This window comes from Bubalus kerabau, chromosome 22 (genome assembly GCF_029407905.1).
Source record: "Bubalus kerabau isolate K-KA32 ecotype Philippines breed swamp buffalo chromosome 22, PCC_UOA_SB_1v2, whole genome shotgun sequence".
In the NCBI taxonomy this organism is placed as follows: Eukaryota; Metazoa; Chordata; class Mammalia; order Artiodactyla; family Bovidae; genus Bubalus; species Bubalus kerabau.
Window position 1 is genome coordinate 12,018,891 of NC_073645.1, and position 25,717 is coordinate 12,044,607.

The following is a 25,717-nucleotide window of genomic DNA, read 5'->3' on the forward strand; positions in this document are numbered from 1 at the left end:
TTACAAATTATCAAGGAAACATAAGGCAATCCATATCAAAGAGAGAGGGTTGTAAATAATCACTTTTACCATACGGTTCATAAAAAGGAAGAGGGTCCTAAATAGTTACTTATCACCAAATGGAAAAACTAATGAAGGAAATGCATGCATTCCTCAGCCCCAGAAGCAGTTTGCCAACTCCTCTTAATTCCTGAATATTCAGGAATTGATAAAGGTCAGAGGATTTATGACAGATCCAATACAGCACACAGGAAACCTCCTGTTAAATACTTCCTGACAATTCCCCCCATTTTATTATATTTGTAAAAAAGGTCCTGACCAATTGAGTTTGTTTAGTATGGCAACGATAGACAACAAATATAGTTACCAAGACAATCACCAATTACACTTCCAGACCCATGCGGTAGGTAATACTTTGAAACCATCCTCGTGGGTCTAGCCCAGATAATTGATAAGCTAGTTGTTTAGCTAAAGTTTCCAAGACCTAGAGCCAGACATCCTGGAATGTGAAGTCAAGTGGGCCTTAGAAACCATCACTACGAACAAAGCTAGTGGAAGTGATAGAATTCCAGTTGAGCTATTCCAAATCCTGAAAGATGATGCTGTGAAAGTGCTGCACTCAATATGCCAGCAAATTTGGAAAACTCAGCAGTGGCCACAGGACTGGAAAAGGTCAGTTTTCATTCCAATGCCAAAGAAAGGCAATGCCAAAGAATGCTCAAACTACCACACAATTGCACTCATCTCACACGCTAATAAAGTAATGCTTAAAATTCTCCAAGCCAGGCTTCAGCAATATGTGAACCGTGAACTTCCTGATGTTCAAGCTGGTTTTAGAAAAGGCAGAGGAACCAGAGATCAAATTGCCAACATCTGCTGGATCATCAAAAAAGCAAGAGAGTTCCAGAAAAACATCTATTTCTGCTTTATTGACTATGCCAAAGCCTTTGACTGTGTGGATCACATAAACTGTGGAAAATTCTGAAAGAGATGGGAATACCAGACCACCTGACCTGCCTCTTGAGAAACCTGTATGCAGGTCAGGAAACAACAGTTAGAACTGGACATGGAACAACAGACTGGTTCCAAATAGGAAAAAGAGATCGTCGAGGCTGTATATTGTCACCCTGTTTATTTAACTTATATGCAGAGTACATCATGAGAAACACTGGGCTGGAAGAAGCACAAGCTGGAATCAAGATTGCCGGGAGAGATATCAGTAACCTCAGCTATGCAGATGACACCACCCTTATGGCAGAAAGTGAAGAGGAACTAAAAAGCCTCTTGATGAAGGTGAAAGTGGAGAGTGAAAAAGTTGGCTTAAAGCTCAACATTCAGAAAATGAAGATCATGGCATCCGGTCCCATCACTTCATGGGAAATAGATGGGGAAACAGTGGAAACAGTGTCAGACTTTATTTTTTTGGGCTCCAAAATCACTGCAGATGGTGACTGCAGCCATGAAATTAAAAGATGCTTACTCCTTGGAAGAAAAGTTATGACCAACCTAGATAACATATTCAAAAGCAGAGACATTACTTTGCCAACAAAGGTTCGTCTAGTCAAGGCTATGGTTTTTCCTGTGGTCATGTATGGATGTGAGAGTTGGACTGTGAAGAAGGCTGAGCACTGAAGAATTGATGCTTTTGAACTGTGGTGTTGGAGAAGACTCTTGAGAGTCCCTTGGACTGCAAGGAGATCCAACCAGTCCATTCTGAAGGAGATCAGCCCTGGGTGTTCTTTGGAAGGAATGATGCTAAAGCTGAAACTCCAGTACTTTGGCCACCTCATGTGAAGAGTTGACTCATTGGAAAAGACTCTGATGCTGGGAGGGATTGGGGGCAGGAGGAGAAGGGGACGACAGAGGATGAGATGGCTGGATGGCATCACTGACTCGATGGACGTGAGTCTGAGTGAACTCAGGGAGTTGGTGATGGACAGGGAGGCATGGCGTGCTGCGATTCATGGGGTGGCAAAGAATCGTACACAACTGAGCGACTGATCTGAGCTGATCTGAAAGTTTCCAAATTAGTGGAAGAGGGCAGAAGTTTAGAAAAAGTTTCAAAGCTTTCCTTTTGCAGTAACTGAACATTCAGAGAGGCATTATCATGTATATTTTGTAAATGAAATTTGACTTGTTCCCAGTTGTAGCACTATGATTGAAATGAACATGAGTAACACAAAATTGAGTAGAATTCCATTCGCATTTTAGTATTATTTGTTTTTGCAAATCTATTAATTGATCTCTGACCCATTTGCTGGCTGTTTTTAGTTCCTATATTTCCTCTTGAATATCATCATCTACCTGAGCCTGAGTAGCCCACATATTATGAGCATCTTCAGTCCAATTTTGGATAAAATTATGTGTTTGAATCGAGGTATGTAAAGCAGCGCCGGCAACAGCAGCCGTGGTGCAAATAGCTATTAACCCTAAAATGCCAAGGATCAGCCATCCAACAAACCGTTTAGATCGTAGGAGCAGTTTAGTAAGTAATCTGGAAGCAAGTCCAGCCATGGGACCTTCTTCCCAGGGTCGTTGGAGATGTATTGGTAACCACAAATTACATTGAGATCGAAGAATCAAAAGGGAATCATTTCTTAAAGAAATAGAGGAGTTAAGACAAGTATATAGTTTGCAATTAGCACAAGTTACAGAACATAAAGTCTTATTAAATTGTAAATTTCTTATGGGTATAACAAAAGGAAGTGGGACACAGGCCTGTATAAAATATGATTGCTTATAGCAAAAGAAAAAGTTACTGTGACTACGACTGGTCCCTGTGAAATGTATGGTCCAAGTTCCAAGTTCTTCGGTGCTCACAGCAAGTTTCCAAACGTCCCATTGTTCAGGCCCACTCTGTTTATCGAGGACGATCCTAGGACGAGGTGGGGCTAATCCACCATCAAGCCACCCAAGAAGTCCTTTGTCATGGTAATGCTCCATTGTAGTGTCATTAATTTTCCATTCCATGAGTAGCATAGTCACACACAGTGCTGTTAACATCTTCTGAGCACTTGGATAACCACATACCATGGGGTCCCCAATCAACAATTGTATTGGCCACAAACATTTGGCTTGACACTTGTCCCAATGAACAGGAGTATATGGAAAGTTCTTATAAGTAAACCCTTTGCATAATGTTCTTTGTTCTTTCCCTAACTCTTTCCCTAAAGTCTCAGTAGTATAAACATGGTTCACAGACAAGGAAAGGGCAGTAAATAATCCAAGCAACGTCCGAAAATCCTTTCTGGGAGGCAGGGCAAAAGCCCGTTTGTCGGCTAATATTTATGCATAATTCTGCTGGGCCCATGCACAAAGGAAGGACCTCATAACCTAGAGAAATATTAATTAGTTTTCCTTCTTCTTCAGCCTGTGAGGGCCCTTTAATGCTCCAGGGAGAAGGCATATGTATAGAGTCATTAGTTGAAACGACTGGTCCTCTCTCCGTCCATTCGACCACCTGTTGTAGAGGGGGGTTAGGTATGTAAGCCCCGTAAGTGTGATTAGTTAGAGCTCGAACAGGGGAGGTACAGGCCAGGAGACTGAGCATGGCCAGGAGAATGTATTCAGGACTCTGAGGCATCCCCTGTTGAGAGACCAAATTTTCAGCTCGATTAGTAAGGGTTTTTATTTGTCCCCAAGTGGAGAGATCATAGGGTTGATGCTGTCGAGGGTGGTGCTTCCTAGAGATCTTTAGAGCCGCCATGGCCCATATTGGAATTTCTTCCTCCTGGGATATTTGTTGTTTCACCTCTATTTTGAAGGCTGGGGGCCCCCTTGGGTCGAATCTTCCAAAGAGGAAGCCATGCGAGTTTGGTGGATCCATCTGGGGAAATACAAGCATACCCCTTTCCCTGTAAGATTAGTTTCCCATATTTCCATTGTTTCTTTAACCCATCCTGGTTCCAAATGGGCAGAGGAAGAGAAGTGTCCTTCAATTCCTCGAAATGCTTTTCTGCTCTTGTTAAGATTTCTCCCTGTGGTAAGTTAAAAAACTTTAAAACAAATAAAGTTGTATTAACAATAGTTATAGGTTTAGAAAATATCTTATGTTGGAATCTAGTAAAGTCTGCTTTAGATAAGGAAGGCAGTAGTGTTTCTGTGTATTCCCCTTCTTTAAATTTTTTTATTTGCAACTCAGTGTGTGATGTGCTTGTTCAACTATGCCTTGTTCCTGTGGATATAAGGAATACCTGTAATATGTTTAATAGAAAAATATCGTAAAAATTGCTTAAAGTGTCTAGAAATACAGGCGGGCCCATTGTCTGTTTTTATAGAACTAGGAGTTCCCATTACAGCAAACAAGGTAATAAGTGAGTTATAACGTGTTGTGTAGCCTCACCGTGAAGAGGTGGGGCCCAAACAAAAGAACTAGTGTCAACACAGACATGCAAGAAAGAAGAGGGAGAAAGTTCAGGGCAATGTTTTACATCCATTTGCCATAGTTCATTAGGTTGCAAACCATGAGGATTAATACCTTGTGCCATGGGTCAAAGATGAATGGGTCTACAAGTAGAGCAATTACTGATAATTTCTTTAGCCTGGCGGTATGGGATTATCCATAGCTGGTGTAGGGAGCCAGAATTGTTACACAACAGAGCATGCTGTTCCTCTGGAATAGCAAAGGAAACCAGTTTATCAGCCTGCTCATTACCATGAGTCTTGGGGCCGAGAAGGCAAGAATGAGCTCAAATACGTGTAATATAAATGGGAGAATTGCGGTTTCTAACAGCAGATTGTAGTTCGAAAAAAAGTTGTTGAATAATAGGTTGATTGGAATTTATGGTGGAGGTTTCTATATTTTTGAATATAAAAATTGAATATATTGAATCAGAGACTATTAATGGGGTAAGGATGTAGGCAAATAACTTGAATGCTGCTGCTGCTACTGCTAAGTTGCTTCAGTCGTGTCCGATTCTGTGCAACCCCATAGAGGCAGCCCACCAGGCTCCCTCATCCCTGGGATTCTCCAGGCGAGAACACTGGAGTGGGTTGCCATTTCCTTCTCCAATGCATAATAGCATGTAATTCATTTTGTTGAGCAGAATGAAATTTGGTATAAAAGACTTTATATTCCTTAAGAGAGCAGAATGAAGCTTTGGCGTTTTTAGTCCCATCTATATAAAAAAAAAAAAAAAAAAAAAAATGGAGAAGGCAATGGCACCCCACTCCAGTACTCTTGCCTGGAAAATCCCATGGACAGAGGAGCCTAGTAGGCTGCAGTCTATGGGGTCGCGAAGAGTTGTATACGACTGAGGGACTTCACTTTCTCTTTTCACTTTCATGCGTTGGAGAAGGAAATGGCAACCCACTCCGTGTTCTTGCCTGGAGAATCCCAGGGACGGGGGAGCCTGGTGAGCTGCCGTCTATGGGGTCGCACAGAGTCGGACACGACTGAAGTGACTTAGCAGCAGCAGCAGCATAAAAAAAACCTCAGCTTGTGGTATAGGTTGTGAGCTGATAATCCGAGAAATAATAAATTCAGTATTTCTGAAGCAATTCCACAGCTTACCAGAAGGATAGTGAAATGAAATTTCTCAAAAATATTCCAGAAACGCTATTTGGAAATCGGTAGAAGTTTGCAATGCTTTCTCAAATTGAGATTTATGGATAGGTATTACAATTTTATGAGGATCAGAACCATTAGCGTTTTAGTCCTATTTCTTCCATTGATGATGATTAGAGCAATTAAATCAAGGTAGGGTGTAAGTGACTTTATTTCCCTAAAACAGGTATAGATCCATTCTACTGGGTGTTCTTTTGGGGAAGAAGTCCTGTGGGAGAATGAAGAGAGGGGAGTATAAATAATTCTAGAGGCAAATCTAGTTTGATGCGAGTAAGAAATTGTTTTTGTAATTTATTTTGCACTAAGTAGAGTTCCCCTCGTGCCTCTTGAGAAAGTGAACGAGGGCTATTTAAATCAGGATCTCCTTTTAAAGTATTAAATAGGTTATTCAGTTGATAATTAGCAATGCCTAAAGAAGGTCTAATCCAATTTATAATGCCTAAGAGCTTTTGAAAATCCTTTAAGGTTGATAATTTATCAGTACGGATCTGAGTTAGTTGGGGAGTAATACGTTGTCTATTAACAACGAACCCCAAGTAATGGTAAGGTGTAGAGGTTTGAATTTTTTCAGGGGCAATGATTAATCCAGTTTTCTAAGCATAGTTGAGCTATATCAAACATGTGTTGAGTTTCTAAGATAAATGGAGCTGAAAACTATATATCATCCATATAGTGAATACCAAGAAAGTTAGGAAACTGCTTTCTCACAGGCTCGAGGGCTTTGGCTACGTAGTACTGGCACGTGGTGGGAGAGTTCATCATCCCTTGTGGCAGTACAGTCCACTGGCACCGTTTATGAGGTCCGATACGATTCGGATAAGGGAGAGAGAAAGCGAATCTCTCTCCGTCTAAAGGGTGTAAAGGTATATTTAAAAAGCAATCTTGTAAATCAATAATGATAATATGCCAATTTTGAGGAATAGTGGTAGGTGCTGGGATTCCTGGTTGTAATGCACCCATAGGTTTCACAGATGCATTAACTTTTCTAAGGTCTGTTAGGAGACGCCATTTGTTAGATTTCTTTTTTATAGCAAAAATAGGAGAGTTCCAAGGAGAACAAGATTCCTGAGTATGCTTTAATTCTAGTTGTTTATCTATAAGTTCCTTAGCTGCCCGTAATTTACAAATTATCAAGGAAACATAAGGCAATCCATATCAAAGAGAGAGGGTTGTAAATAATCATTTTACCATATGGTTCATGAAAAGGAGGAGGGTCGTAAATAGTTACTTATCACTGTATGGAAGAACTAACGAAGGAAATGCATGCATTCCTCAGCCCCGGGAGCGGTTTGCCAACTCCTCTTAATTCCTGAATATTCAGGAATTGATAAGGGACAGAGGATTCATGACAGATCCAATACAGCACACAGGAAGCCTCCTATAAATGCTTCCTGACTTATGCCAGCTATAAAGGATGAGTTTTAGTTAGCAAGACTATGTATTCTATTATTTTATTGTATGTATACATATGCCAGCAAATTTGGAAAACTCAGCAGTGGCCACAGGACTGGAAAAGGTCAGTTTTTATTCCAATCCCAAAGAAAGGCAATGCCAAAGAATGCTCAAACTACCGCACAATCGCACTCATCTCACATGCTAGTAAAGTAATGCTCAAAATTCTCCAAGCCAGGCTTCAGCAATACGTGAACCATGAACTTCCTGATATTCAAGCTGGTTTTAGAAAAGGCAGAGGAACCAGAGATCAAATTGCCAACATCCACTGGATCATCGAAAAAGCAAGAGAGTTCCAGAAAAACATCTATTTCTGCTTTATTGACTATGCCAAAGCCTTTGACTGTGTGGATCACAATAAACTGTGGAAAATTCTTCAAGAGATGGGAATACCAGACCACCTGATCTGCCTCTTGAGATATCTGTACACAGGTCAGGAAGCAACAGTTAGAACTGGACATGGAACAACAGACTGGTTCCAAATAGGGAAAGGAGTACGTCAAGGCTGTATATTGTCACCCTGCTTATTTAACTTATATGCAGAGTACCATGAGAAACGCTGGGCTGGAAGAAACACAAGCTGGAATCAAGATTGCCGGGAGAAATATCAATAACCTCAGATATGCAGATGACACCACCCTTATGGCAGAAAATGAAGAGGAACTAAAAAGCCTCCTGATGAAAGTCAAAGTGGAGAGTGAAAAAGTTGACTTAAAACTCAATATTCAGAAAACAAAGATCATGGCATCCGGTCCCATCACTTCATGGGAAATAGATGGGGAAACAGTGGAAACAGTGTCAAACTTTATTTCTGGGGGGCTCCAAAATCACTGCAGATGGTGACTGCAGCCATGAAATTAAAAGACACTTACGCCTTGGAAGGAAGGTTATGACCAACCTAGATAGCATATTCAAAAGCATGGACATTACTTTGCCAACAAAGGTCCGTCTAGTCAAGGCTATGTTTTTTCCTGTGGTCATGTATGGATGTGAGAGTTGGACTGTGAAGAAGGCTGAGCACTGAAGAATTGATGCTTTTGAACTGTGGTGTTGGAGAAGACTCTTGAGAATCCCTTGGACTGCAAGGAGATCCAACCAGTCCATTTGAAAGAGATCAGCCCTGGGTGTTCTTTGGAAGGAATGATGCTAAAGCTGAAACTCCAGTACTTTGGCCACCTCATGCGAAGAGTTGACTCATTGCAAAAGACTCTGATGCTGGGAGGGATTGGGGGCAGGAGGAGAAGGGGACGACAGAGGATGAGATGGCTGGATGGCATCACTGACTTGATGGACATGAGTCTGAGTGAACTCCGGGAGTTGGTGATGGACAGGGAGGCCTGGCATGCTGCGATTCATGGGGTTGCAAAGAGTCGGACACGACTGAGCGACTGAACTGAACTGATACATATGAGATTTATTATTTTATTTTCAAATATTGTTCTTTTTCTTGTTTTGTAGGAGATCCAGCAGAAATCCACCAATGTCGTGTATCAGGCCCATCACGTGAGCAGGAATAAGAGAGGGCAGGTGGTTGGAACACGGGGTGGTTTCCGAGGATGTACCGTATGGCTGACAGGTATGCTGTGCTGAGATTTAAATGTATTTTATTTTGACTAAAAATTGGTGGTAACACACAATTTTAAGGAAAATAATGTGACATATTTTATGTGTCACATATACATATTCCATGTGTATTTTAACATTAGAAGGAGGCTGAGAGCTGTAGTAGAAAGCTTGGGTGTCAGTCCTAATTCTACCCATCTGTGAGAAATAGGGCTTACATCAGGTCATAGAATGTCTCTAGTTCTCTGTTTCCACCTCTTTGACAAGAAAGGATGGACAAGTTGATTATGACATTCCCTTTCAGCTCTAAGGAATTCTGTAATCCTCAATTTCATGCCTAAGCTCATTTCAGTTCAGTTCAGTTGCTCAGTTGTGTCCAACTCTTTGTGACCCCATGAACCACAGCACGCCAGGCCTCCTTTTGTCCATCACCAACTCCCAGAGTCCGCCCAAACTCATGTCCATTGAGTCAGTGATGCCATCCAACCATCTCATCCTCTGTCGTCCCTTTCTCCTGCCTTCAATCTTTCCAAGCATCAGGGTCTTTTCAAATGAGTCAGCTCTTTGAATCAGGTAGCCAAAATATTGGAGTTTCAGCTTCAATATCAATCCTTCCAATGAACACCCAGGACTGATTTCCTTTAGGATGGACTGGTTGGATCTCCTTGCAGTCCAAGGGATTCTCAAGAGTCTTCTTCAACACCACAGTTCAAAAGCATCAATTCTTCAGCGCTCAGCTTTCTTTGTAGTCCAACTCTCACATCCATACATGAGTACTGGAAAAACCATAGCCTTGACTAGACAGACCTTTCTTGACAAAGTAATATCTCTTCTTTTTAATATGCTGTCTAGGTTGGTCATAACTTTGCTTCCAAGGAGTAAGCGTTTTTTAATTTTATGGCTGCAATCACCACCTGCAGTGATTTTGGAGCCCAAAAATAAAGTCAGCCACTGTTTCCACTGTTTTCCCATCTATTTGCCATGAAGTAATGGAACCAGATGCCATGATCTTAGTTTTCTGAATGTTGAGCTTTAAGCCAACTTTTTTGCTCTCCTCTTTCACTTTCATCAAGAGGCTTTTTAGTTCCTCTTCACTTTCTGCCATAAGGGTGGTATCATCTGCATATCTGAGGTTATTGATACTTCTCCCGGCAATCTTGATTCCAGCTTGTGCTTCTTCCAGCCCAGTGGTTCTCATTATGTACTCTGCATATAAGTTAAATAAGCAGGGTGACAATATACAGCCTTGACGTACTCCTTTTCCTATTTGGAACCAGTCTGTTGTTCCATGTCCACTAGCAGTTAAAAATGAGGCTTTCCTAATTGACATCAAGTTTTGGCTGTCTATTAGAGATGTTCTTTATTCTTTTCAGATGTTTTAACATTCTAGGGAGATATTTTTCTTATTAAAAATATTAAAATCCAGGCAAGAAGAAAAACTCTATGTTTTCTATGTAGCTGAGGATGGTCCCTTTTGTATAATAATAACTCATTCCCACCGAAGTAACCAAATGAATCTTCTTTTACTTGTGCTTCTATAGCCCCAGAATGTCAAAGCTAAGGGTTAGTGACAGAGCTGGAATTAGTCTGGGGCTCTTACCTGTATTTTCTGAGTATAGGTAGAGGAAGCTGATGCCTGGAAATGCAGGTCTGACATAGGCTGGACTCAAAAGGAAAAAAAAACAAAACATGTTCATTTTGTAGACGTAATATTTCACATCAAGATTAGCTTAGATGCAAAGATATTTTTGTCCAGGTTATGAAATCAACTTATGTGTTACTGTCTGTTCACAAATGTGGATTTATTCTAACCTGAAGATAATTCTAAAAAACACAGCAAGCAAGGATCTGCCTTGTGTCTTTTCTTGCTCTCCTGAGTCTTTCCTGTTCCTGTCTAAAGCAGCCTCATTCTTCTTTTTCAAGTTACTTCCTAGTGCCTGCAGCACTTGTCCTTGGTTTCCTGGTTTTGTCCATCCCTGGAACAGCAACTTTTCCCGCTTTCCAGGGTGAGGCTACATGGTGGGCGCAGAGCCTGCTTTGTTCCAGAAGGCAGTTTCACTGGTCTCAATGCCTGGTGTTTCCCCAGGTTCCCTCTAAGAGACGTGTTGTGCAGCCGTGGATAAAATGGCTACACTCCAGACGTTTCCCTCTTGCAATGTGTTTGCTTTCATGTGTTCATTTAAATTTTGAATCAAAACATATACAGGGACTTCCCTGGGGGTCCAGTGGCTAAGACTTGGTGCTCCCAATGCAAGGGGCCTGGGTTCCACTCCTAGTCAGGGAACTAGATCCCACATGCCGCAAGGGAGTCCTCATGCCACATCTAAAGGAAGATTGGAGATTGCACGTGCCACAACTAAGACCTGGCACAGTCACATAAATAATAAATATTTTTTAAAAAACCATATACACAGAGTCCATTTTTCCTAATTTGAAACACCCTTGAAAAGAAAAAAAAAGAACCAGTGGAAGAGAAAAACAAAATCTCAAAAGTATACTTCCCCCATCTTTTCTTAACTTTCAAAAAGTCTTGTCCTCATTTATTTTTTATTCTCAAATTACAGATGTTGGATACTGACCAGGCAAATCAGGAGAAACCAGATTCTTCAAATCTAGGGAATTGAAGTTGGGCCTCAGCTTCACCTACATTAGTTGTGTGATTTTGGATCAAGCTCGCTAAGCCTCTTATTTGTAAAATGAGAATGAAGATAGTACCTCCTCATAGAGATATAGGTAGAACTGAATGAAATAATGGCAACCCACTCCAGTACTCTTGCCTGGAGAATCCCATGGACAGAGGAGCCTGGTAGGCTGCAGTCCATGGGGTTGCTGAGAGTCGGACGTGACTGGGCGACTTCACTTTCACTTTTCACTTTCATGCATTGGAGAAGGAAATGGCAACCCACTCCAGTGTTCTTGCCTGGAGAATCCCAGGCACGGGGGAGCCTGGTGGGCTGCTGTCTATGGGGTCACACAGAGTCGGACACGACTGAAGCGATTTAGCAGCAGCAGAATGAAATAAAACATGTATGTGCTTAGCAGAGGTCCTGGTCCCTAGTAAAGCTTTCAGTAAATATAACTGGTGTTACTTCAATGCATTAAAATAGATATTCCAATGATCTATATTTTCTGTATAGTTAACTGTATTTGGAAATTTCTACTATTTCTCTCATTTTCTGATACAAAAGAATGTACCAGAGACTCAAGAATCTCGTTTCTCCTGTCCTACAACTGGACATGTTTTAAGAGGAATTTATCACATTGCGTGCTAAGTCACTTCAGTCGTGTTGCACTCTTTGCAACCCTATGGATGGTAGCCCACCAGGTTCCTCTGTCCATGGGATTCTCCAGGCGATAATCTGGAGTGAGTTACCATATGCTCCTCCAGGGGAGCGGACAGGAGAGGAGGGGCAGGACAGGCTGGGGGTACGGCTTAGGTGATCAGCTGACCCTCTTAGCAGTGCTGTGTGTGGGGATCATGCCACAGTACCCTGCTTTTGCTCCAAGGCACCTCAGAAATGACACTGGTTTGTGGGGTTTTTGTATCTTTTTGTGTATAATTTGCTCCAACTATGCCAGGGTGTAGTTACTTTGAGTCCCTTTAGTTGCTTTGTATCTGTTGCTCCAGGAGACCTTTGTTCAGGTGCAAGCACTCTAGTAAAGGGTCCCAGGTCCCAGCCAGTCTCAAAAGCAGAATCCCTGGGGACTGTGTGGAGCCTGCCAAGGTCTCCCTATTGACAAACCTCTTCTGCTTTGAAAGGCTATAATCCTAATAAAGGACAAATAGCTATTTCAAGATTTGAAAGAAATGCTAGTACTTAACTTTCAGTAAGTTTCACTTTTTCTAGATTTGAATGGTTTAGATTTGAGGTCAATCAAATGATTGTCATGAGGGTTTTAATTACTCTTGAATTAGGTAAAACTTAGAATCAATCACAATTTTATCATCTTAAACAGAGACATCTCCAGTCTTGTCTTGACTGTTCTCAACAGGTCTCTCTGGTGCTGGAAAAACAACGATCAGTTTTGCTCTGGAAGAGTATCTCGTCTCCCACGCCATCCCTTGCTACTCCCTCGATGGGGACAACATCCGTCATGGCCTCAACAAAAATCTTGGATTCTCTACTTGGGACAGAGAAGAAAATATCCGCCGGATTGCAGAGGTGGCCAAGCTGTTTGCCGACGCTGGTCTGGTCTGCATTACCAGCTTCATTTCTCCTTTTGCAAAGGTAAAATGACTTGGCAACATGCAAGATTCCCACACACAGCACCAGAGCTCTCCAACTGCCAGGATGAGGAGCTTGGCGGAGGGGAACAACAGAGAATATCATACTTTGTATCCCCCACCTTCCCTCACTGCTCACTTGCTCCCTCATTTCCTCTCTTTAATATTGGTTATATAAAGAGAGTCCCTTCATTTCCAGATGCCAGGGCACCAGTTGACATAAACCCTTCCACTTTCACAATGGTAAGTACACTTGGCCAGAGTTGAAAGGAAGAAAAAGTTAAACAAGAAAACTCCTAAAGCTCAGTAATTTTTATTTCTCCAAAAAGTCAGAGGGTTTGCCTGACTAAAGAAAACAGCAGTTCATTGACAAGGCATCAGGTTTTCTGTGTTTAATGTTGAAATCAACAAGGTAGAGTGTCACTCCTCTTGTTTTAAAGCACAGAATTGCTGTGAGCTACAAATAAGACACAATGACTTTGAACATATCCTTCGAATGAAATACTGTCATTATGCCAGCCCTGTCTTTTAGTTGGGATTCTTTTCCATGGGTTTTTTTTTTCTTTTTTCTTTTTAAAGTCCTTGGGAGAGGTGTTTACTAGAGTGAAACTTCTTTAAAGGGCTAATTTCCTGCCACCTATGCAGAGCTCAAACCCTAGTGTTATCTTAAGGCCATGGAAGACCAGAGTACAGTGTTTGTGATGAATTTCTTTGTGAAACCCCGTCTTACTTTCTTTTTTCAATATTCATTTATTTGGCTACGTCAGGTCTTAGTTGTCCTACACAGTATCTTTGTTGTAGCATGTGGACTTCTCTAGTTGTGGTGTGTGGGCTCTCTAGTTGTGGTGTGTGTGCTCTCTAGTTGTGGTGTGTGGGCTCTTTACTTGTGGTGTGTGGGCTCTCTACTTGTGGTGTGTGGACTTCTCTAGTTGTGTGGTGTGTGGGCTCTCTAATTGTGGTGTGTGGACTTCTCTAGTTGTGGTGTGTGGACTTCTCTAGTTGTGGTGTGTGGGCTCTCTAGTTGTGGTGTGTGGACTCTCTAGTTGTGGTGTGTGGACTTCTCTAGTTGTGGTGTGTGGACTTCTCTAGTTGTGTGGTGTGTGGGCTCTCTAGTTGTGGTGTGTGGACTTCTCTAGTTGTGGTGTGTGGACTTCTCTAGTTGTGGTGTGTGGGCTCTCTAGTTGTGGTGTGTGGACTTCTCTAGTTGTGGTGTGTGGGCTCTCTAGTTGTGGTGTGTGGACTCTCTAGTTGTGGTGTGTGGGCTCTCTAGTTGTGGTGTGTGTGCTCTCTAGTTGTGGTGTGTGGGCTCTTTACTTGTGGTGTGTGGGCTCTCTACTTGTGGTGTGTGGACTTCTCTAGTTGTGTGGTGTGTGGGCTCTCTAGTTGTGGTGTGTGGACTTCTCTAGTTGTGGTGTGTGGGCTCTCTAGTTGTGGTGTGTGGACTTCTCTAGTTGTGGTGTGTGGGCTCTCTAGTTGTGGCGCTTAGTAGTTGCGGCATATGGGATCTTAGTTCCCCAGCCAGGGGTCAAACCTGTGTCCCCTGCATTGGAATGCAAATTCTTAGCCTTTGGAACACCAGGGAAGTCCCTCTTCTCACATTCTTACACGTAATTTTTTCCCAGGATCGTGAGAACGCCCGCAAAATCCATGAAACCGCAGGACTGCCCTTCTTTGAGATATTTGTAGATGCTCCTCTAAACATTTGTGAAAGGAGAGATGTAAAAGGCCTCTACAAAAGGGCCCGAGCTGGGGAGATCAAAGGTAAGACGGCCAGCTCAGTAGCCCTTTTGCCACTTACGCCACGGATTCGTATGTCTGTCCCCAGAAATCTGTCTGAAGTTTCAAAGACTGTTTTTCAAAACTACATATAGCACACACAACTGTTTATCAAACCGTAATATCTTCAGTGTCTCCATGGGCTTATGAAAATGTGGCCTTGTATTTCTCAAGAACTGTCACCCCTGCTGCTGCTGCTGCCAAGTCGCTTCAGTCGTGTCCGACTCTGTGCGACCCCTGAGACGGCAGCCCACCAGGCTCCCCCGTCCCTGGGAGTCTCCAGACAAGAACACTGGAGTGGGTTGCCATTTCCTTCTCCAATGCATCAAAGTGAAAAGTGAAAGTGAAGTCGCTCAGTCGTGTCCCACTCTTCGCGACCCCATGGACTGCAGCCCACCAGGCTCCTCCATCCATGGGATTTTCCAGGCAAGAGTACTGGAGTGGGGTGCCATTGCCTTCTCCTACTGTCACCCCAGCCAAAAGCAATCAAGTTCAGAGAACTAAAACAAATATATGTATGTGACTGTGTGTGTAGGAGGAATCTTTCAGAGTTTTCCTCCCTCTTGTCTTCCTTTTCCATTCTAATTAACTACAGAGGGCTTGGACACAGGTTTTATTGAAAACACAGATGTAAATGTTCTTACCCATGGCTGGAGGTCAAGGAAGGCTGTTTGACCTTTTCTGTTTTAATCTGAGTACAATGGTTGAAAACATTTATTCCAACATGTGCTATGTCTTATTGAGTCAAAACATTGTTCTGTTGGTGCAGACGTTACTTTCAGCCTTCTGCTTTGCAGGGTTTACAGGTATTGATTCTGATTATGAAAAACCTGAATCTCCTGAGCTCGTGCTTAAAACCAATTTGTCCTCTGTGAGGGACTGTATGCAGCAGGTGGTAGAGCTTCTACAGGAGCAGGTGGGTGGACTGAACTTTTTTAAAAAAAATAATTTTACAAAGTCATGAGAGATCATCTATTTACTGAAGTGTCCTTTATATAGTTTTCATTCCAAATGGTTACCAAGTCTGCTTCCTTTCAGAACATTGTACCCCACACTGTAATCAAAGGCATCCATGAACTCTTTGTGCCAGAAAACAAACTCGACCAAGTCCGAGCTGAGGCCGAAGCACTCCCTTCATTATCAATTACCAAGGTAAGAGGATGCAAACTGGCTGATGGAAAATTTGGCTAAATATCAGTTATTATAATCCATTTACAGTTACTCTCAACAATAAGGTAGGTATGCATAAGGAAAATTCAATTCCTATAAAGAAAAACAGTTGCTTTCGCCAACCTTTTTTTTTTTTTTTTTTTTTTACTGCTTTTCCAAGAATATCTCTCACCAAGAGTTGCTACAAAGCAGCTCATCAATTTTATGTTCAGGAAGATAACTTCTATACTTGCAGAGGACAGTTTTATATAGTTGTTGTTATACTTTCAGTTATGCCAACATACAGGCATTGTATGCTAAGTTGCTTGTTGTGTCCAACTCTTTGTGACCCTTGGGACTGTAGCCCGCCAGGCTCCTCTGTCCATGGGATTCTCCAGGCAAGAATACGCGTGGGTTGCCATTTTTTACTCCCGGGGATCTTTCTGACCCAGGGATTGAACCAGTGTCTCTTGTGTCTCCTGAATAGCAGGTGAGTTCTTTACCACCAGCATCACATGGTAAGCACTGGGCAGTAATTATTTGTTGACAGTTGCCAAGAAAATAGTTTGTCCAGAACATAAGTGTTTCTTGGACCACTGAAAAGTTTTACTAAAATAAAAAGCAACCCTGATCTAAAGTGATATGAATGCCTTGATCTTTTTCTACACTGCACATCCCACTTTTCCTTTATCAGGGAGAGTCCAGTCTAAGTAGAGGAAGTTTTAGTTACATGGATTTACCACCTGGATGATATTAAGATGCAATTCCAGCAAACAGCCCTGCAAATACCTTGGCCTCTTTAGGGCTTCCCGAGGCTAGTGGTAAAGAACCCACCTTAAAGAACCTGCCTGCCAGTGCAGGAGACAGAAGGGATGTGGGTTTGATCCTTGGGTTGGGAAGATGCCCTGGAAGAGGAAATGGCAACCCAGCTCAGTATTCTTGCCTGGAGAATCCCATGGACAGAGGAGCCTGATGGGCTACAGTCCATAGGGTTGCAAAGAGTTGGATATGACTGAAGCAACTTAGCATGCACGCTTTGTAGATTAGGGTTAGTTGGTTCATACAAGGTGATCAAGTTTTCATTGGTAACCTCTTGGTATCCATTAAAACCCTGGACATTTCTATGAGGCAGAGTACATTGGGAATGTGCTTCAGCTCATGAACACCCCAGGCTGTAGTAAGTCATGACAAATTTATAAACAGAGCTCCCTGACTCTACACAATAAATTTTGAGTTCTGCAATGCTTCAGGCAGATGAGAAACACATAATTATAATTGTGGAATTTGAGTTCCAATAACAGAATGGTCTGCAAGGTACAGAGGAACTTCAGAGAATCTAATGATTAATTTTTTTGATCCTAGGGATGACAGGGAAGATTTCAAAGCAATGGTCCACAAGCTGGCTTTTTTTTTTTTTTAATTTTTGAGATGGATTTTAAATGATGAATAGGGTTTTCAGGTAAAGCGGGGGATGGGCTTGAAACCATGTGTGTGTTCAGACTACACATGGGCTGGCACTGCTGTTGACTAGGCTCCTGGGTGGGGAGTTGTGGCAGGTGAACATTCCTACAGGAGCCCCTAGGGCCAGAGCTAATATCATGCTAAGAAGTTTGGACATTTATCTTAGAGTCAATGGTTTGCCCAGTTCAATCAAATAGCTAGCATATTGGTGAAAACAGTGTAGCTAAACCATAATTATTATGGAATAAAGAATGTACAGTGAATCTTCAACATAGTCGCAAATTGTAAGAATAGACACAGCCCAAAGTGCTCAAAGAAATCATCCCAGTTTGGAATCCTTTTGCCACCCTCCCAATAGAAGGTTCTAGACTTACACTTCTCCAGGTCCTAGATCATGGGCCAGCATTACATCTGGGAACGCTTAAAACATAAAGTGTTCTGCCTTCATTCTCTTCTCAGCTGAGTAAGAACGGACTGCCGTGGGGCCAGACGGCTGGGACACAGAGCTCATGGAAACATTCACCTGCTTTTTTTGTGTTTTGCAGCTGGATCTTCAGTGGGTCCAAGTTTTGAGTGAAGGCTGGGCTACTCCCCTCAAAGGTTTTATGAGAGAAAAGGAGTACTTGCAGGTTGTACACTTTGGCACCCTGATAGATGGTATGGGTTTTTGTTTGTTTCTTACTCTTTATCATTAGAAAAATATTTCTCAGAAGTCTTCACAGGAACAAGAAATGCTAATCGTTGCTTTGTAAAACATATTGTGAAAATATGTATTTATGATGTGTCCAATTATGTATAAGCTTCCATTTTTAGGATTTTTTGTTGTTGTTATCCTCAAAGGATTATTGATTACCAAAAGCGAAGAAACCAAAAAATGAAGGTTTAACTTCCACACAGTCAAGAGAAGGTTAAGTCTGTTTCACCTCCACTTGTCCTTTGCTGGCCCTGATACCAGAAGGCAGTGGACAGTGAGAAGCACCATTGCCAGCTGCCTGGACCATCCTGGGGGACCCAGGGTGAACTCCGTATCACTGCTGACTTGTGGGATGCCTCCCCTCCTCCAGCAAACATTACTGCAGCAGCTGCCTTCCTTAGTGCATAAAGTGTGGCTCTTCATGTCCATACATGAAATATATTAGGATGACTTCATCCACTAAATTCTACTAGGGGGTTTTAAGGCAGCTTTCTGGGCAGAAGCTGAATGGCTTTTAGAGAACTGCTCTTGTCAAGGTCGGAAGGATGTGTTATTCAGAACACTTCCGGATCCTTTTATGATCATTTCCTTCCTAGAACTGTCTTGACCTTATCAATTACCACTTATCTATTTCAAGATCTTGGGGTATTATTGATACATGGGGAAGGGATGGTGATAGATGCACACTGAATGTATAATACTGAGCAGGGCTTCAAACCTTTTAGGAAGAAAAAGCAGGTGTTCTTTCTTGAGAAAGATGTTTGTGTTCTAGGCTTGTGCCCAGGGAATGGGACATAAAACAACCCCAGCTGTAGTTAGGCTTCAAACCTCCCCATACTCTCCAGAAGTCTCCTTAATTCCTACATAATTAATAAAAATAGTTACCAGGGATATAATAGGTAGCCCACCTCTGCCTAAGCAGAGGCAGGATATCATAGTGGATAAGAGTGAGCCATGGAGCCCGATGGGTTCATTTACCAGTGATTAGCTATGAAGTTGGAACACATTACTTAAACACTCTGGGCCTCAGTTTTCTCATCTGTAAAATGGGGATGTTAATAACAGTACCTACCTCATTGGGACTTAAAAGACTTAACCTTCTCATTGGGATGTTGAGCATTTAAAAGGATACCTTGTCCAATACATTCCATATATTATATTCCATAAAATATATTCCATATATTAACACCTCCCCACCACCCCCATGTACAATTAAAAGGCCATGAAAGTCTTGAACAGACTAAGAGGCTTATCTCTAGTAACATCCATTTGAAAGTAGCACAGATAAGACGTTCATCATCTAGCCAACAAATATTCATTGAGTGTCCTTGGATGTCAGGTTTTGTTCTAGCTGCCGGAGATAGATAAGGAAGACAGATATGAGCTTGCTGGGACAGGCAGTGCAGTTCATCTGAACTCTATGGAGGGGTTTTCCAGCCACATTCGTGGTTGTCAAGCTTTTTTGTTTTTTTAAGTTATTGCTGTTTCAGTGAAATCTGAGGCCACGTATAGAACAGATGAAAATGGAACTGCTCCTGTAGAAGGGGTGGGCTCGGCCTTTCTCCTACCCATCAGCAGCCCTGGGGGCATTTACTAATTGCATAAGGCAGTTGAAACACTCTGTCCTCTACCATACCATGTTAGTCTCATGGAAGAGCTTGGCTCGGTGGATTTTGAACTGAGTGAAAAGTGAAGTCACTCAGTCGTGTCCAACTCTTTGCCACCCCATGGACTGTAGCCTACTGGGCTCCTTCCTTCTCCAGGAGATCTTCCCAACCCAGGGATCAAACCTGGGTCTCCCACATTGCAGGCAGAGACTTTACCATCTGAGCCACCAAGGAAGCCATTTTACTGAGTAGACAGGGTTACATTTCAAAAATGATGTATTTCTACATCAGAAGGTTGGGCAAGATATTATTATACAGATATCATTTCATTTTAACCAGTTTATGAAAGTTTGAGTTACCACCATTGAAAATTTGAAATAACTTTTGTAGTCACAGATGTGGCCGTTTTCATCCACCATTAAACAATTGCACATCTTGATCACCTAACAGTCTGCCAGTAAGGTTTCTATTCTGACTCTGTCTCCCAAAACTATTTTTTGGTTTTAATTTTCTCAAATGGTCACAATTTATCCCATAGTTAAAACAAATTAGTTTGTTATAAAGAAAAAAATTAGTTAAGTGTACTCAGTCCAAAATCAAAATAAAAACTCACTTTTTAGTGTTTTTGATGATTATATGAGTTACTCCTTATATTACTCAAGGATCTGTTTTCATGTCAGTGTATTATCACTTTATTTCTCACTGGATATATAGTTTCGAGGTTGTCACAGATTCTCCAATGATAAATGTCACATCTAAATTTACAAATGGAACCTTAAGCTTGTATTCTTGACTGGTGGCATCCAAGTAGGGTTAAGACATGGCAGCTTTGTGTGACCGGATCATTTAATGGCAAGTCTTCTGTGGCTTTGACTTTCTAAGGCAGGGCTTGAGAGCTTTCCTACATATTGCCAGCATTTATTCAGCACATAAGGTGTTCTGACCCCAGTGCTTGACATTGGACATCACATTTAATCTGGATTAATGCCACTGTGAAGGTGTTTTGTCCATATGAGGGAATAGTATTGGGAAGGTTAAATAACTCACCTGAAGTCTGGATTCAACTCCAAGTTATCCTGGTTCTAAATCTGCATTTTTTCTACTGGGCATACTTTTGTGTCCTCCAAACATCTGGAATTCTAGGATATTCTAGAGCAGCTTGCCTCCACACCTCCCAAAGGGTGACCGTAGTTATTACACCACTTATTTATAAGAGGCAACTTCTTGCTGAAGTTGGAGGGGCTTTTGACATATGTTATAATTATTTAAAAACATAATCATTTAAACAATACTGTTGGATTTTATTGGACAGTATTCAATAGAAATTCTGTTTTCTCCAGTTTTTTGCTGTCTTATATTCTCTATTTTTAGAAATGGCTGTAGCAAAAATCTCAGTAATTTGTCTGTTGTATGTATAAAATTTCATAATAGGAATTTGTTCTTTGACATTGTTGCTTTACTATTATTTTGATGGAAAGTTGAAAACAATATTTTTCTTAACTGTGTTTGTATTTCTCTAGGCATGTTCCTTCCTGGTATGTACTTTAACTTCCCAAGTAGTTAAATTATTATAATTAAACGTGTTATATTAACTAGAAATGGTAAGGACATGACTTTAAAAAAAAATCTAAATGAAACAGTTGGAATTGCTAACAGTTCACGATCCAACCAGTTTTAAGAGAATAATGCTGCCTTCTGTTGATAGGAGTCCAAGTAACAGGAAATTTCTGGATCAGATGCAGCTGTTGTTTATAATGTATTCAGCTGACAAAAGTAAAGTTGTTTCTAAATTTTTATTGCATATTTGTTCTTGAGATTTTAAAAATTTATTATCCTTTATGCTTAATTACTTCTACTGAGTGTTTGTCCTCATTTAGTTTCACAAATCTGGAATTTTTTCCCATTGAATTTATAAAACATTTCTAATTGATGAAAGATAAGTCAATTTTAGATGCAATTTAAAGTGGATGCACCTGGTTGGATTGTGGATGACTATATTTCATTTGTTTGTGATAAGTGATTATGCATGAATTTAATTTCAAGCTATGATGATGGATAGTTATAAAACTGGGACTAAATACATGCCCACTGTGATTGTAAATGTCTGTGCTATACCAGAAGAAAAAGGTAAAATTCTAAAGATATCATTTATCTTGAGTATTATTTTCATCATTGTTGTTTTTCCTTGAAAAAAGATTAGTCAATAAAAAGTATTTTAGTTTTTGCCTAGAAACAGTCCCAAACCAATGATAAACATATCTGCAAGGTTAAAACAAGAAGCTTGACAATTATTTAAAGCAAAAGCAAAATTATTCAATTAAACATGAAGTAAGTGCTGGACTAACTATAGCTAAAAAACCACGATATTCTTTTTCACAGTGAGTTACACCACAGTGAAATAATCAGGGTGGTTCCCACCAGAGTTGAAGCACATAATGGAAAAGGTCTGAAAGCCCGAGTCAATGTCTAAAGCTATAGAGGATATTTCAGCACAGAGTTAAATAGTAGGATAATTGTATGTATTATCAATGGAAAAGTTGATTAAGATAGGGGAACGACAGTAAATTTTTTACCTGTGTGGAGTTGTAGCTACAGGTGTATGAGATCAGTTGGCATTTCTCCTTGGTAGAACTCCCTTCCACAACATACCACAGATTAGCTGTCTTGACAACCTATCAGGGAGTGCTGTGTCCTTAGTTGGGATTTTTCAATCAGGCCAAGATGAAGGTGGATCAGAGGCTACTCTGGGCTGGAATCTAGTGGACCAGAAGAGGCAACGGCAACAAAAGAGTGGAGCCTTCTTTGGGATTCAACCCAGAATCACTGATGGAAGGCAGCATTGCAGGCACATTGCAGGCAAAGCTGGGTTTCCTCCAATACCGCCAACCTTTTGCTCTGCATCTTGTCTTACTTTATTTTTGTCAAGCTACTCTTCATAAGCAGCGTGGTCAGTAATCCACAATCCACAGAAAGCATGATTTCTAATGAGATCATCAGCATCCTCGGAGGTGTGTTTCTTTGCAGGCCTCCTCTTTTTATCAACTATACTATGCGGTGGGCTTAATGATCTTTCATCATAATTAATAGAGTGCTTTTCAGTATGGCTCTTCCCAGTAACCCAGGGATGTACATGTTATTTATGATACTGTTTTCCAAGTGGAGAAACTGAGCACAGAGGTGAGAGACACAGGTACTAAATAGGAGATTACTTGGCTTTGAGTTTAGTGCTCTCTGTAGAGGGCTTGCTCGGACTACTTTTATTGTCTCTGAACTTTGAAACAGAGTTGTTTGAGCGACAAAAATCATTACTTTCTGTGCACAGTTATCTTCCTTGTTTAGAAGGCTCCCAGAGCAGATTGCAGGATTTTATGATGGACATAATTTCTTTATTGCTGGAAGTTACCATCTATATCTGGTGACATGCCTTATGTCCTAGTAACTTTTAGAGAGTATTTTAAATGTGCAAAGTGATATGCCTGCAAACTTTTTTGTTTCATAGCTAGCAGGAGAGTATTATGCCCCAAGGGGATAGAATTCAGACCTCAGACCTTTATCAGAGACGGTCTAAAGTTGGATTTTGACAGGTAGATTTACAAGGCTTCATTGATCTATGGTACATTGCCTCCAATCCATAAGTAACAGTATTTGCTTCCTGTCTTGAATTCCTGAGTTTGTAATGGGGAAGAACACATCTGACTCCAGATCTCCATATTTGATCTGTTTCTTTAACTTTTGTATTCTATTGCTTTTTTAAAAAATTTATTTATTTTAGTTGGAGGCTAATTACTTTACAATATTGTAGTGGTTTTTGCCATATACTGACATGAATCAGCCATGGGTGTACATGTGTTCCCCATCCTGAACCCCCCTCCCACCTCCCTCCCCATCCCATCCCTCTGGGTCATCCCAGTGCACCAGCCCTGAGCACCCTGTCTCATACTTCGAACCTGGATTGGCGATCTGTTTCACATATGATAATACACATGTTTCAATGCTATTCTCTCAGATCATCCCACCCTCGTCTTCTCCCACAGAGTCCAAAAGACTGTTCTATACATCTGTGTCTCTTTTTCTGTCTCGCATATAGGGTTATCGTTACCATCTTTCTAAATTCCATATATATATCTATTGCTTTTTTTTTACAAGTTAATCAATAAGGGGATGTTGCCCATAAGCTTACATTATACATAATGCCCCATCTCTAGGAACCCTGGCTCACATGAAATACCTTTGTTTAGCTAAAATACTTTTAAGCTAAAATACCTTTGTTTAGCTCACAGGAAACATCCTGACCAGGCCCACCTGAGAATGGCTGCAGTGAGGAAGATATTAACACATCCCCTGGGGAGTCTGACTGCAATTAGGAAATGTTTGACTTTATCCCCTCCCCTTTGGGTATAAAAAAAGCCTGGATTCAGGAAAGATGGTTCTCTCAGATGCGAGTCTACCAACTTCTTGGTCTGCTGACTTCCCAAATAAAGTTGCTATTCCTTGCCCCAACAACTCATTTCTCATAGACTAGTCAGAGGAGCAGTGAGCAGTCAAGCTTAAACTGGTAACAAGTTGAATGTTTTCTTTACTCATCTTTCTTTCATTCCCTTCTGAGTCTTGAACTTGGCAACACCCCCCAAATTGCCCAAATATTCTTTAGTGTTACACCCTTAATTCTGTGCCCCCATTTTCTCACTGTAAGTACAACAGAAAGTCTGACATACTTGCTGGAGTGTTGGGGCACCGTTACAAAAGCGGGGAAACAGCTGTGTAATCTCTCTTATGTTCTCTGGCTTCATTAAGGAGTCACAGACCTCCCTTCCCATCTTCAGGGGTTTGGTTCCAGGAGCCAGTGCATATACCAAACTTTGTGCATGCTCCAGCCCCATGGTCCAGCCTCTGTATCTGTGGATTCCTCATTCACGATTCAACCAAAGGTGGATCCTGTATGAGGCTTGCTATCTGCAAGGTGGTTTAATATGCAGGTGCAGGATTTGCAGAGACGCCGGGCAGTGCCTTTATTTGGTCTAATTGGATTTTTAAAGACTAAGCTCCCTAGTGTGTGGAAGTCAGGACGGAATTTTCCAAAGGGAACTCAGAAGGGAGACAATCCCTCCTGGGCCTCCAAGTCACTTACTGAAGCCATCTCCACAATTTGAAACACCCCACTTTTCACAAATGCTCCATCTCTTGCTTTGAGAAGCCTCTTCTTAAAGGATTGATCACAGATTCTAGAAAAACTAGTGCAGCAGCACAGCTATGTTAGAGTGGGTCTTGATGCCTTTTGCAGGAAATGGCACACATGGGAGTCCCCTTTAAAGGAGCACATGCCTCGTACCCCACGTTCACACACCACATGGCTCTTTCCACAGATGGAGTGATCAACATGAGCATCCCTATAGTACTCCCCATCTCTGCAGATGATAAGACACGGCTGGAAGGCTGCAGTAAGTTTGTCTTGACACACGGAGGACGGAGGGTGGCTATCTTAGAAGATCCTGAATTCTACGAACATAGAAAAGAAGAGCGTTGTTCCCATGTGTGGGGCACAACGTGTGTAAAACACCCCTATATCAAAGTAAGTGGCAAAACTTTCAGAAGGGCTTTCTTTCAACTTGGGGTAAAAAAAAAAAAATCTTTTAAATTCCTTCACGAAGGACTTAGAAAAACTGGTGAGATGGAAGAATGTGTTTCTAAGGGAGGTATTGCAAGCTTTGCCTGGGGAGATCCTTTTCGTCAGGGAAAAAAAATGACTTTCTGTTTGAGGGTTGGTCTGAATGGTCTCTTGTGATGGCCAGTCCCCTCAGCTAAATGGGTTACAAATGGACCGGAGAGATAATTTTGTCTAGCATCCTGAGGAGAGGACTAAAATCATAGCTGTGCTATGCAAAAAACCACAGTCAGAGCTTGCAGCCCTGTTTATCTTGAAATTCACAAGGGAAGTCAATTTCTTCATACAGACTGGATCCAACTGACCTCTGGAAAGAGACTTGGAGTTCATGCTCTGTGGCCATTGTGGGGGAGGAGGGTGGTGGTCAGTGACATTCTTTCAGTAAACAAGGGCACAAATAGCGGCAGTTTCCCGAAGGAAAATGCCACACTTTCATTAGTGGATATTTTTAAGATTGAAAAATGTGTTCATCTGATTAGGACTGTTTTGGAGTCAATCTGCCTAAAGGCAAAATAGACTAAAAGTTTTCAGATTCCTTTACAGCTTCTAAATGTTGGCAGTG

The 25,717-nt window shown here is 41.4% G+C and overlaps 1 protein-coding gene across 1 annotated transcript in view; it reads left to right on the top strand.

Annotated features, from left to right (window-relative positions):
* PAPSS2 (3'-phosphoadenosine 5'-phosphosulfate synthase 2) overlaps nt 1-25,717 on the top strand; it is a 94,882-nt gene that overhangs the window by 51,938 nt on the left and 17,227 nt on the right. Inside the window, exons 2-8 of the mRNA XM_055560728.1 lie at nt 8,477-8,594; nt 12,575-12,810; nt 14,429-14,567; nt 15,380-15,498; nt 15,621-15,734; nt 17,738-17,849; nt 24,857-25,062. Coding sequence (XP_055416703.1) covers nt 8,477-8,594; nt 12,575-12,810; nt 14,429-14,567; nt 15,380-15,498; nt 15,621-15,734; nt 17,738-17,849; nt 24,857-25,062 — 1,044 coding nt within the window. The remainder of the gene's footprint in view (nt 1-8,476; nt 8,595-12,574; nt 12,811-14,428; nt 14,568-15,379; nt 15,499-15,620; nt 15,735-17,737; nt 17,850-24,856; nt 25,063-25,717) is intronic.